This window comes from Rissa tridactyla, chromosome 3, assembly GCF_028500815.1.
Source record: "Rissa tridactyla isolate bRisTri1 chromosome 3, bRisTri1.patW.cur.20221130, whole genome shotgun sequence".
Classification (NCBI taxonomy): domain Eukaryota; kingdom Metazoa; phylum Chordata; class Aves; order Charadriiformes; family Laridae; genus Rissa; species Rissa tridactyla.
The window spans coordinates 622,715-636,491 of NC_071468.1; the positions used below are offsets into that span (position 1 = coordinate 622,715).

The following is a 13,777-nucleotide window of genomic DNA, read 5'->3' on the forward strand; positions in this document are numbered from 1 at the left end:
TTAGCCACGAAAACAACAGATGTTGAAAGGAAGTAATTTTAAACTGTAAGATTTAAATTGGCAGCAGGGGAAGATGAGTTGCCAAAATGTGTCTTTGTTTTGCTGTTTCTGAAAGCCTCAATTCCTCCTAATGGAAGACTTCCACGTTTGGCCCCTGCACAGATTGGCTTGCATTCCATTTAAACTGCTGTGGTGCAATCAGAAGGCTCTGGCTAAAGCAATGGCCCCTGAGGCAGGTCCAGAGCACCCCTGGCCTGGGGCAAGCTCTGCACTCTATTAGAAGTGATGATTTTTAAGGTGTGTCAGTGAAGGTTGCCATCACTAAGAGTTAGGTGAGAGTATTTGCCATGTAGGAAGAAGCGATGGGGATTTGGTCCCTGGAGCTTCAAGAATCCGGCTTTTGTGCCTGCACGCGAGCACTTCTGTCCCAGGGTAACGGCTGCTCCAGCGGCTTTTCCTGAGGAACTTCCCCTTGTTTCTGCTGTGGGATTGAAGTTACTGTGTAGAATCCCCTGTGCATGAGCAAAGTTTAAGAAAAAGAGATTACGTTAACAGGGGTCTGTGGAAATCAAGTGAAAAGGCAGAATTTTGAGAAGAACAAGAGAGCAGGTGATTTCTCATTGAGTATATAGGATGGTTCAGAAACGCTAGAATTATTTTGTAATAAGTTTTACAGAATCCTTTTAGTTATTATATGTGCGTACAAAGAAATAATCATTTTGTAAATGTAGTGGTCAGCAAAGGAGAGTAATTGAAATGTTAATTCAAATCATATGCTATGCTCATGCATTGATTTTTAAAATTCAAGTTATTTATTTAATTAGTTAATGCCTGTAAAGTGCATTGAAGATAGAAAATGCTATAAACTACTATCTACTATTGTTACTATTGTTATCCACCGGGTTTAATTAGTTCTTATGCATTTTAATTGGATTATTCAGATGTAAACTTAGAGAATGTGATTTCAGGCCAAATGCTATCCTTAGAATCCTGGTGAAGTGAGCAGCTGCAGTGCCCGTACATACCAGTAAGGAGACTGGTTTGTTTATGTGGATTGATACATAAATCTCTTTATATTTGCGCTACATGAATGCGTGCCTCTGATGGCTTCCCTCTCCCCTAAAATTATCTTTGTCTGAGAGCAGGCTAGGACACATTGAGCCTGGCCTGGTGATGGTATTTCTACAGGAGGATGTGTCACAGGGCTAAGCAGTGATTTATGGCCCTGGAAGACTGGAAACAAGAAGATTATGGCACAAAGATGAGAAGATTCTCAGTTTCCCTTTGGGGCCAGCACGTTCTGTCACCCTTTGAAGAAGGGGAGGTGGCTTTAAACCCGTACTATCTTTAACAGTATCTGGTTGTAGTTTTTAATTGTTTCTTTCTGTGTCTGCAATAATGACAAAACCTGTTGACCTTGTCCTTCATTTTTGCCTGTGGTTCGGAAGGATGTATGGAAAATAACTATTTCTATTAAGCCTTATTTATTTATTTAGAAAAAAACCTGCTTTTGAAGGAAGCATCAACATCTAATTCTCTTGTAAGAAAACCTGTTCTTTTCGATCTGGTCCAAACTGCTTCACTCCACCCCCCTGCAAGATCAGGGACTTTCTGGGTTTGTGTAAAGTTGTAGATGGTCTAGTTCCAGAACCTGCTTTATTTCCAAAACAGTAATTGGGCAGCTGGCAAGTCTTCCACGCTCTGCTTGCAACAAGGTTCTGTGTTCTACATTTTTCGGAATGTTTTTGATTTTAGTGCTTATAAGAACTCCCACTTAAAAATCCCACAGAAAAACCCCCTCCAAAACATTGCAGTGGAAAAAGGAATACATTTGCTCTTATTGTAAAAGACATTTATCAAAGTTAAATCAGCTGGGATTTTCTGATATGTGGCTGACTTGCAAAGTTCTCTTTATCATCTTTCCATTTTTGGCAATGTAAGGAATGAATTACTGCTTGGATTATTGTGACTGTAAGAGGATTCCAGTTGACGAAAGAAGGAGGCAATGTGATTTTTATTTTTTTCTTAACTATCTTTTTATTAGCTATTTCCCTCTTCTACTCTTTTCTGTCATTTTCTCTGTGCAAATGTCAGCCTGCTTCTAATGAGACATCAGGAATAAAGCTAATAGGTAAGTAATTGAGGAGGGTACCAATCCAGTACTCCTTGCAAATAATGGAAAGTCACCTATTGAAGCCAGTGAGTTTTGGGATGCATTCTAAAACGTTGAAGAGCTGTCTGTTTCCATCGTGCTGAGTTCCTGATAAAAAAATATTAAGGTTTGTCCCCTCTTTTAATCACAGCTTTCTGTTCATCAGTTCTGAGGTCTTATGTAGTGGCATCTTATCCCCAGTTCTTCAGACTTTGTAGGACTGAACCCAGTTGTCCGTATCTCCAGGTATCAGGAATTTAAAATCTTTCATTTAACCTTTGATGAAAGTTTGCTCTGTCAGCCTAAGGAATCAGGTTTCTGAGTGAGATCCTCTTTTATTTCACATGGTGCTGCAGTTGCAAGAATTCCCTATGCAGTGATCCTGCTTTGTGCATATTGTTTATCTAATGTTACAAACAGAAAATACTCGTCCCCTGAAGACTGGGGAGGGGGGATTTTTAGCCTAATGTTTCCTTGGCAGAAGCAATAGTTTCAACTGCAGCCTATCAGTTTGTCTTCAGAGACACTTGCCCTTGGCAACTGTCATACGTGAGCTGTGACAAAATGTGCAGCAATTTGATTCTCTTTCCTTTCCTCTCTCTGTATATTCCAAACCTTGTGGTGTATGTCATCCCTAATTGCTGGGAATTGACTGCGGTTGGCAAGGTTTTGCTGGCAGTTCTGAAGCAATGGTTTGTGCTGTGCTTAGGTTAAACGTTATTTCTTAGAATCGCCAAGTTGCCCCCTCTCCATTTTACCTCTGTTTCATTCCATTTAAAATTTCCACTATGGTCTGGCATGCCTGTGGCTATGCAAGTCATACACGGGGATTTTCTCTACCAATAAATTTCTGCCCCGCTTAAAGACCCAAACAAGCAAAAAAAAAAAACCCCTCACTTCAATGCCCACCTATTAGTGCACCAGCACTTTCCAGAGTTCATGCATCTGCTCTTGAATTCACTGAATAATAACAGCTAAAAGAATACCCTGAGAGTAGAAATCCTGATTTGGGTGTTCATTTTCATAGAATCATAGAATGGATTGGGTTGGAAGGGACCTTAAAGATCCTCTAGTTCCAACCCCCTGCTGTTACTGTTCATGAGCAAATAGAACAAAATCTCCAATAACGTGCATGTCATTGCAACACTGTTGTGCAGAACATTATGATACAGCGTGTAACGTTAAGCTAGCACTAGATAGAATAGTTCACTTACCTAATATATTGAACACAGCTTAATTAAATATTTAATGGATTTTTCCTGCCGAGAGGAATCAGCAGAATAACTAAAGAGTGTTTTCATGGAGATGAAAGTTACCGAGGACAGTGATCTGCGGGGATAGCTGTTCATTCAATAACCTCGTGAGCTGCCTTTCCAATTGCTGTATACCTTTCTTCCAAGTGTGGTATTGCATGCATTGATATGTATATGCATATTTCAGCAAACCCAAACCAGCAAAGAATTTCAAAATATTACTGCATGACACAATGGGAAATACTGGGTTGATTACTTTTTGCTGAACTGACGATATAGTTCAAAGCCAATACATCATGTGAACGCATTCAAAGAGTCAGGACAGAACATGGAGCGAACACGAGGTGAGCAGCGAGACGGAAGCAGTTTGGATGCCTGCAGCCACGGGATTCATGGCCATTCTCTGCGTGTTTCACCATCAGTATGCTTCCAGCCTCCCTGGGGCTGCCTGGTTTGAGGCATACCTGCAGAAGGACCACTCTTGCTTTGAGGACTTAAACGCTTCTGTAACTTCCCCTGCTACAGCTCAATGCCTTGTGTGCACAATGCTTCTAAGGTTTTCATAAAAATCGTCTGCCCAGGCATTTTGAGGTAGCTGTTTTGTTTTCGTTATCGTGGCCTTCATAATCTTTTCAGGTTGTATTACTGGGTTTGTAACTGTTTGACATAATTCTCACTAATACATTCCTTAGAATTCTTCTTTGCCTTCTAATATCCATTTTTCTTCTCTTCTCATTGCAAACCTTATAATCCTCCTGTTTGACTTGTGCTACTTTTTTAGTGTGGCTTGTTCCTTCATTATTTTAATGTAGGTTTACAGTGAAAAATGACTATATATTAAATGAGACAGTCTTACTTAACTAGTTCTACCTCTTCCCCTGCACTTTGCAGGAACCGGATTGTAAATTCTAGAGGCATTGTCTTATTATGTAGTATATTAAGGACAGTCTTCTCATTTTGTGGTTCTATAGCTCCAAATCAAAGGGGTCATACTCCATGACTAGAGTTCTCAAATGCTATTCCAGTACAAATAAATAAATAATGCTCAAGGTAACTAAACACACTACAGTCTTTATTCCATCCTGAATGGCATTATCAGAATTGATAATTAATTGCTAGAGCCAGTGGTATCTGCGTAAGGCTTGAGCAAGTGAAAAGTGTATCTGTTAGCAGGCACTTTCCTTTTACATTCATGCAGTTTCGAACTGATGAGAAGACAATGACTGTATAAAACTGCTTTAGTGCCAGCTTAAGCTTGCAATTTCATTAGACATTGTGATAATTTCACTGACATATCATTAACTCTTCTTTCCTCTCCAACAATTTTTCTGTTTTTTTCTCACAAAAAATCATCAGAGAATAACAATTTAAAAAAAAAAAAGAGATAAAGATATCTGCTTTTCTGTGTTGCTTTCACTGGACAAAATGAGAACCAATCAGTGTTTTGAGTAAGCCCAACGGGCTCTGAATGCTGGCTTATTCATCCATATTATTAGCATCTTGTACCAGATCCCTGTGAAGAATTACTAGGGAGCTGGAGACTGGGTTTGATCAGATATGTGATATATATATACTCTAAAAAATATTGCAATAGTTTTTAAACTGCTGTAGCAACACAGGGAGTGCATTCAATAGGAAGTATCGCTTTCTGTTAGATAAGCTCTGAATGCTTCACGTCATAGGAGCCCAAGCATTGAAGGGTGTTTTTGGTGTTGTGTTTTGGGTTTGTTTTTTTTTCTTTTAATTAAAAGGAATGGAAAATGAGCCCAGTTCTAAAGAATGGGCAGAAGGAACAGGAGTTATCAGAGCTGCAGCTGGTATAAAGGAAGTGAATGTTATCACAGTTACATCTGCTAGAAAGGTTGTGTTACTCGTGCTGCTTTTTATTAGATAGAAGTCGGAGGGTTTTTGTCTTGGAATTGTGTCTCGCAGGAAGGGCTATACAGAACAAAGCACCCCTCAGATGAGCATGGGTTTGGGGCGGACAATGTGACATCGCAGGTTAACTCTGAAAAACACCTGTTAGGAAGCTAACTGTTGCTGAGTTGCTGTCTTGGCTCTTGAACCCAAACAAGGCCTCGCAGAGGGGCCTGCTGTGAAAAATGGCACCTAGATGCTGTGGTCTGGCCACTGGCTTTGAGAAGTGCTGTAGATGAACTCAGAGTTGCAGTGAGGACGTGAGACTGATACAGACAGTGTGGGTTCCTTGATTTTATGCTTTGTTTTCATTACTTGGTTTCCAATTTTGTGCTCAAGAACTGATGCTTACCTGGAAAGAACGGTTTTGTTTGTATTTTTAAGCTAGTCTAGTATTTAAAGTGAGTTTAGGGAAATATTCAAAAGAATCTAATTTGGCTTCTCTTTAGGTAATCCTAGTAAAGGCGTGAACACCTCAGAGCGAGAAGTTGAGATAAGTTGGAGATCCCTAGAATTGTGTCCCGCCGAGCTCCACTGTACGCTGTCACTGTGAAGCAGCAGGATTTCGGGAGAAATCACCTTTAGCGAGAGAGCGCTAGTGTCCTCTGGCAAAGGGGAAAGTGATGGATAAATAACCGATGATTTCACAGAACCCCACCTTATTGCCAAGAACAACTGAATACTGGGGAGACTCGTTGAAATCACAAAATACTGCCCTCCCAAGGAGGGAGATGGCTATAAAAATCCTTCATGTAGCCATGCAGCAGCCAGAATTGGTGGGTGGCTGGCCGACTTAAGCATTTTGGGACAAGTTAAGATGATTCTAAATGAAAACTCCTGTGTTACAAACCACTGGAGATCTGTCACATATATTCTTGTAGATTAATTTTATTTAAGCATATGTAGCTTTATAAAAATACAATGAATAATCCTGTTTTCACAGAAAGGGTTTATGAACAAGTTACAATAATGCCACTGAAAAGACAAATTAAAAAAGAAGGTTTTAGCTTGAAAATACAGTATTTTGTGTTTCAGGCATTCAGGGATTCAGGGATTCAGGGAAATGGTAGTAAAGTATAGAGGCTTCCCTCTTCTCTGCATTAGATAGCTGGTTTGGATCACTGTTCTTGGGACAGAGCAGTGTATTTAGTATGATGTGAATGGACATGAAGTCTAAGTATAATTTTTTTGTACAGTTATCAAGGAACCCACTACTCCAGTCAATTTGTGTCAAGTTTCATTTATGATACCAGAGCTCAAACTTGAAAAAAAGACATGGAAAGGAAGAGGGGAGTGGGGGAAAAAAAGCTCACGTAAAGTATTCGGTGTCCATCAGGGCAAGGGATTTTTTTCATGTTCCTCCTTCCAGACAGTGGTACCTGCCTTCCTGGCATGGTATTGCTTAATTTCCAAAAGTTGTTTTTTTTTTTTTTTTTCTCCCCCCCAAGGGTTTACCCTACCTTAATCTCATTTCATTAAGTACGTTGTAAATGCTTAAAGTTTTGCTTTACTGCAGTTATGTTGATGTGTTAGAGGAGGACAGAGGATCTCCGTCTTCATGCCTGTAGATACAGTGCCAGTAACTGCCACTTCTACGAGGTTGGGGGAAGCAAAGGATTACTCTGTAGGGCACGCACCTTTTCTCACTTCCCACCACACTGTCATGTACTTTACTTTTATGAGCAATAGTGGAAAGAAGCATCTGGCCCCTTATTAACTCACTAGTCAAATATGAACACAAAACGAAGTCCAGTGTTACCCAAATGATGAACAGAAGTACAATTAAAACAGACCCACAGATGCTCTGGTTGCGCATCTGTGTTGGATCCCAGCCAGAGCAAACTGTTAGCTGTGCAGAAAAGTTGCCAAGCTCCTCACGATAAAATCAACTCCATAAAAACGTTATAATTAACGATTTCATTCTAACATCTTTGGATGCCTTTAAGTTATTGCTTCAGGTATGTTTTCTGCTGAGTTGGAAAGGTGCCCATTTCTATATTTCATTTTGTTTCTTAGGATCAGTCATCTAACCGCTTGCTTAACCTTCAGCAGTTATAAAGCATGTTCCTTTCCATGTACCTCGCTGCAATTAACAGATGGTTTAGGAGGATTCGCCAAGACCTGCGAAAGCAATTTCTGAGTCAGTTTGAGTGGCAGTACCTTGTCCTGGTATCTCCTGTTAGTAATCCGTGAGCTGGGGATCCTGGATTTGTCCTGGAGGAGGGCCACAAAAGTCTCCCATCGGTTTTCCAATTGACATAAAAAGCAAAGTGCCCCTGTAAGACCTTTCAGGATTTTTCATTCTGTTATAGATTCCAAGTCAATACTGAGCCACAGCTGCCACATAAACTGTTAGCAGGAATCGCTAATTGCGCTCTGCTCCTCGTGCCTGGGGCACCTCTGGCAGCACCTGGGGCACCTCCTGAAGGCTCGCTGCCACGGAGCGTTTAATGGGCTCTCAGCGCAGGCTGCCATCCACAGGGGTGGGCTTGCTCCACCTCCACCCCTGGGGTTGTGTGTTCCCTCTGCCTCCCTTGCATCTGATGTAGGTACTGTGAGCCAGATCAGTGCGATCAGACACTGGAAAATCAGTCATTATTTTTAAATGGTTGATTTAAATTTTTTAAGATTGTTTTTTAATTGACTTACGAAGCCGATCCAGCTCACCACACGGTTGCATGATAGCTAGATCTTGAGAAATGTGGAGGTGGCAGTAGGAGGAAGTGCATAGCAAACTTTGTTTCGTGAGAAATTATTAATTTTGAAAGGGAGATAAGCTTTTAAACAATTTCAAGAAGAAACAAAGGTTTTATTTGTTTCATTTTTTTCCTTACAGAATAAATAGAAGCTATTTATCATAGGTAATTAATTAAAGGGCTTAAAGTTGAAACTTCAGAAATCTTAAAAAGCCCAATGACTGACTCAAGCTGAGCTTCTTTCCCTTCTCTGGATTGTTAATTTGATTTTTTTCTAGATTTCTTGACATTTCCTTGTAGTTGGGAATACGTGAACCTTTTTCTCTTCCAAAAATACTTCTGAGATGAGAAAACTGCACATTGCATAGTTTAAAAAAAAAAAAAAAAAGGCAAGCTCATTGCACTGGAAATCATATTTGTGGAATTGTTTGTCATCTAGGTTACAATAAAGCTGAAACATCAGCAAGAGGGTTTAAGAATTGCAGAGTGGGCCCTGGTGGAGCCAGCCTTATCCGGGGGGGCTGCAGTCTCTGCTGTTCCCACTCCGTTTGCACCTTCTGCGGCTGGTGCCCTGGCTCCGCTGTGGTGCGGTGCTTGGCGGCCAGCGTTGCCTGGGAGGGAGCTCGCAACAGAAACCCTGTGGAAGTAGGGGATGGTGAGAGGGCACGTGGGCACAAGCGTTTGAAAAACCAACTGCTACGTTGAGTCACTTTTCCTTTTGTGTAACACACTGTCTTTAATCTCATTGAAAGCTGAAAAGTGTGCTGGTGTTACAGATTCATTAAGAGTTAAAGGATAAAAAAAAAATCATGCTGGTTTAAGGCAGAGAGTGTGAGTATCGTTCACGTTGGGTTGTGAACATGGTGAAGTTTGGGTCTGTTCAATGTTGGCTGTTTACTCTCATCTATTGTAAAGTCAGGAGCAAAAGACAAGGATTCTGTCTGTAAATGACAGAAGGTGTCTGTAATGAAGAATTTCGTTTCTGGCCAGCTTTAGCTAGATGGCGTTATCCCTAATATTCCTTGTGTGATGGGAGTGGGTGTGCAGTGGAGAGGAAAATATTAAATAGACTGCCTAGTCTATTAATTTTTATATGCACTAACACTCTATGAACACTGTATCAGACTCCGTTAGGAAAAGTTGTTCTACATTGTATTGTAAAATATGCTTATGTGCATGCGTTAATCTGCATTATACTGGTAAAGTGAATAAAGGAGGGACAGCAAGGGCCTGTGCTTGTCAGGTTGGAGAATGAAGACTCCTACAATGGCGAAAGGGCTTGAGGAGGAGCGGATGGATCCTGTGGTCAATGAGAGCTTCCACAGCTGGTGTTGACAACAGGGATTTGGCTTTTGTGACCGTGGGACTGTCTTTGAATGTCAGGTCATCCCCCTGTCCAAATCAGGAAAAAGCATTTTTGCCAACCTGCTGGCAAACCGGGTGAGGAGAACTTTGACCTAGGAATGGATAGGAGAGAGATGATGAGAAACAGACAAGGGAGGAAAGAGTGGACCAAATTGGTAAGCAAGGGATGTGGGGTGATGTGGATGAGGGACATCAGAAATCACACATAGGACCGAAGGGTGCCCACCTAAATGAGGAGGTGGCAAGAGGACAGCATTGTGGGGGAAGCACTGCTGCTTTTCCCGGGAAATCGGCACAACTGGGTGCCTCTTCGAAATGCTGCACGCTAACGCAAGCAGCATGGGGAACAAACAGGAGCAATTAGAGGTCTGTTCGGAGTTGCGGGGCTGTGATCTCCTTGGGATCATGGAGGCATGGTGGGAGAGTCCACGTGACTTGGGGTGCTGCTGTGGATGGATAGAGGCCCTTTAGGAAGGACAGGACGGGAAGGTGAGGAGGGGGAGCCGTCTCCTCTTGTTAGCAATGGGAAGGTATGGAGCTCTGCCTAGGGATGGGTGATAAGCCAGCGGAGAGCCAATGGGCCAGGATTAGAGCAGCTGGTGTGGGTGATGCTGTGTCGGGCGTCAGCTACAGACACATGAATGACGGGTAGAACATCTAGAAGCAACTACAGCTAAGATTACTTGAACTTTTCATTTTTAAAGCCCTTTCCACTTCCTTCCAATTTGGGAATGACATTTTTCAAGACTGAACTCTTCTCAAAAGTATTTTTGGGAAGTCTGAACAAAAACAGTTTAGCCATCTTTGTGTAAAATGATGGCTATGAAAGTGTTCATTTGCTATGACACATTCTTGGCAGACACCTATGGAACAGCTTTAGGGCCTCGTTAGAGATGTCCATAGGTGCGTTTAAAATCATTGTATAATTATTATTGTTTATAATGATGCTTAGAGACTCTGCCCAGCAATCAGAGACTTAAGGCAGTAGATGGTCTGCAGGCAGCAATGAAAAGCTAGCGTTAGCCCTCGACAACTTGCAAGAGAATTTGCCAGCAGCAGTGGCTGCACAGCTGCATATCCAGGGGCGAGTGGGGCGCAGCGGTGAAAATGCTGCCCAGCTGGCAAACCATGGCTGGCTGTGGAGATTTAGTGGGATACAGGGCCACGCTGCTGCCAGCGTTTGGTGCGCAGGGTGGAGGAATTGAAAGGAAGGGGAGTGCTGTGCCCCTTGCCACCGGGGAGGGGCTGCAGCGACACCCGCGCGTTTGCCTAGCCCCTCCGTGCCGCCCGACGGGGGTGACGCAGGGCAGCAAGCCACTGCTGCAAGAAGTCAGCTTCGTGTCTGCAATAAAGTGCTCGTCCCAGGGCAATTGTCGTCACCACTGACGACAACAGCCCAGGCACAGGGACGTACTCGGCCTCTGAGCAGTAAGGTGGACTATCTGAAAGTAAAGTTTTAAAATTGCCAGGAGATGGGAATAATTATGTTGCACTTCCCACTCTCCATTTGATCTTGTTACAGGAGCGCGAGTGAATGTGAAATTAGATCCTCTCCCTTATAGAAGCCCTCCAGATTAGTTTCACTTGATACGTTTTTGCATTAGATATTACTAGAGCTATGTTTGTCCCAAACTTCTGAAGTTTGACTTTGTCAAACTGCTTCCGGTGGCCATACTTTATGAATTCTCCTTTGGCATGTGTCTATACGCTAAAGCCATGCCTCCTGAAGGCACAGGTGCGGAGACGTTTCATATTGGTGGAGAATGCGGTGTTCCTGAAGCTGTTCCCTTTGGACCTGTGCTTGCCATGGCACCCTGTGACCGAAATCTGCCAGATGCTGCCCCTGAGAAATGCCATTACTGTCGAGCTGAGGCAGGTGGACAGTCTTCCCCGCAGCTCTCCCATTAAATGTTTTCAGACACTTTTCAGTCAACTGTTTATTTCATGGAAAGAAACACGTTCAAACTTTTAAAAATCTAACATCATATGATCTTTCAACTAATACACCGCTGAATTAGGATAATAAGAAAAGCCTTTATTTATTACTGCCTTTTCCCCGAGCTGTTCTTTTTAGCTGCATTAAAATGGAATATATTTGGGCATAAAAGATGACAGCTCCTTTTCATGGCCTTTTACTGTATTTTTGCTGTGGCTGGTCAGACGCTTTTATCTAAACCTTTGTTCTTTACAGTGGAAAAATTTTCAGAGGATTTAAGAGAGCGATAGGAGAGTTCTCAGCGAAAATAAAATTTTCAGGCGATACTTGGAGCTGATCAGGAAATGGGATTTCACAGTGGCAAAGCTCCATGCCTTGTTGAAACTGGGCTTGGCTCTGCGGCGCAGGTGCTGCTTCTGGGGCGGACTTGGGGCAGGGGGGTGTGATTTGCCTGTGCCCCCAGGAGCAGCCTGTGCCTACCTGGCAGCTCAAGGGCCGAGTCCTGGGCAAGCGACCGCTATGGGAGGAAGCCAGCGGGGGCTTCTGGGGCTGCCCTTCTGGGTTGTCCTGGGGTACTGCTGGGTGGAAGCGGCGGGTCTGGCACGTCGCCGGGGAAGTGGAGGTACGCGAGGAAGGAACATCTCGGAGTAGTGCTCGGGAGGGGAAAACGCGCAGGATGCTTTGGCACGGTGAAGGGGGAGAGCGTAGCCCGGCATGGACACGAGCAGGAGAACTCTGCGTGAGACCCAGCGCCGGCGGGTGTTCGGGGAGAAGGTTCGGAGTGAGAAGGGAGATGAGCGTTCGCCGTGACCGTTCTCGTGGCGCCCGTCAGTAGGGCCGGCGCACGAAACCGTCCCGGCCCGGCCGGGTGCGGTGGCGGGGCCGGGCCGTGCCCCCGCTCTGGCGCTGCCGGCGGGGGAGCCGGGCTGCCCGCGTGCTCGGCCGCCGCGGGGTGACGCGGGGCCCCGCCGCAGGGACGGGCGGGCAGCGCGCGGCAGGTGGCGCCCGCGAGCCGCGCGGGGACGGCGCCGCCCCCCCCCCTCCCCCCCGCACGTGGCGCGCGCCCCGCTGAAAAGCCGCGAGCCGCCCCGCGCCCGCCACTGGCGGCGGCAGCGCCCGCGCGCCCCGCTCCGCGCCGCTCCTCCTGCCGCGGCGGAGCCGGGCCGGGACACCCCCCCCACCCCACCCCCCATCCGCGGCGCTTCCCGCCCGGCGGCGCGGGGCGCCCTGGGAGCCGCCGCTGGCAGCGCCGGGGAGCGGGCGCTCGCCGGCACCGCTGACCTGTTGAAAGACCCGGGCGCGTCGGGGCTCCCTTTGTCCCCCTCGCTTATTTTCCCTCTTTTCTTCCCGCCGGGGGAACTCTGCTCCCCAGACCGTGGCTCGGCTTCCTCCACGCCCTTTCCTCCTCCTCTTCCTCCGTGATTCTAGGATCCGCTGCCCGGGGCCGGGAGCGGTTTCCCTCGGAGCCCCCGGCCGCCGCCAGCGCTGGAGCCGGGGGCGCCTCCGCCCTCCCGCAGGAGCTGCCGCGGGCGCCGGGCTTGCCCGTCTCCTCCCGCGGCGGTGGGGCGGCCCCGGGAGGGCTGCGGCCCCTCGGCGGCGCGGTCCCCCCGGGCTGCCGGGCCGCCACCATGTCGAAAGCGGCGGCGGAAAGTGTCGGGGCGGCGCCGGCCGAGGACTTGTCCAAGGTGTCGGACGAGGAGCTGCTCAAGTGGAGCAAGGAGGAGCTGATCCGCAGCCTCCGCCGCGCCGAGGCCGAGAAGATGAGCGCGATGCTGGACCACAGCAACCTCATCCGCGAGGTGAACCGCCGCCTCCAGCTGCACCTCGGCGAGATCCGCGGCCTGAAGGTAGCGGGGTGGGCAGGGTGGGACCCCCGACGTTTCTGCCGGGTCTCCGCGCCCCCGCCCGCCCCGCCGGGAGCGACCCCGGCAGGTGTATGGTCCGGGAGGAGCCGTTCCCGAGAATCGCGTGAAAAGCCATCGGGGACTGGAGGGAATAGCGTTTGATCCCTCTTAAAAATCGAGTGTCCGGTTAAGAGATGAGCAGCTCTTCAGCAGGCTGTGGAGCACAACTGTTGTAGGCTCTGCCCCAGCACGCGCCGGGTTGATGAAAACGCTGAAGTCTAGTCACTTTAGTGTTAGACTTCATTGGTTTTCAGTGAGGTTAAATGATCCTGTCTGAAGTGCCCGTGAGAGAATAGCGTGCAGAGCTGTAGACATTCAAAAGGTGTTGTGTAGCTTATGCTGTTTTCCGTCACGATTTTAAGATGACTTGCTCGTCAGTCAGACAGTCTGGTCGGCTGCTGGAGAGAGCTGGTTATTCCGGGAGGCAGTGCAGTGTACGGCTGGCGATGGCAGACCCTTGGACTCAGTTTTGGGATGATCAGATCCGGTCCCTAGTTTATTGTCTGAAAAAGACATCTGATAACGCGTCTCTGATCAAACCATTTTCGATTGTA

General features: G+C 46.2%; 1 protein-coding gene across 13 annotated transcripts in view; it reads left to right on the top strand.

The window, feature by feature from the left end:
- Positions 1–12,432: 12,432 nt before the first annotated feature.
- Positions 12,433–13,777, top strand: part of CCDC85A (coiled-coil domain containing 85A) — a 173,072-nt gene continuing 171,727 nt past the window's right edge. For all 13 annotated transcript variants that reach the window (XR_008465255.1, XR_008465252.1, XR_008465256.1 and 10 more), the window contains exon 1: positions 12,433–13,166. Coding sequence is in view for 5 of the 13 variants with exons in the window: in XM_054194168.1 (XP_054050143.1) it covers positions 12,948–13,166 (219 nt within the window). In the remaining 8 variants the exon portion in view is untranslated. The remainder of the gene's footprint in view (positions 13,167–13,777) is intronic.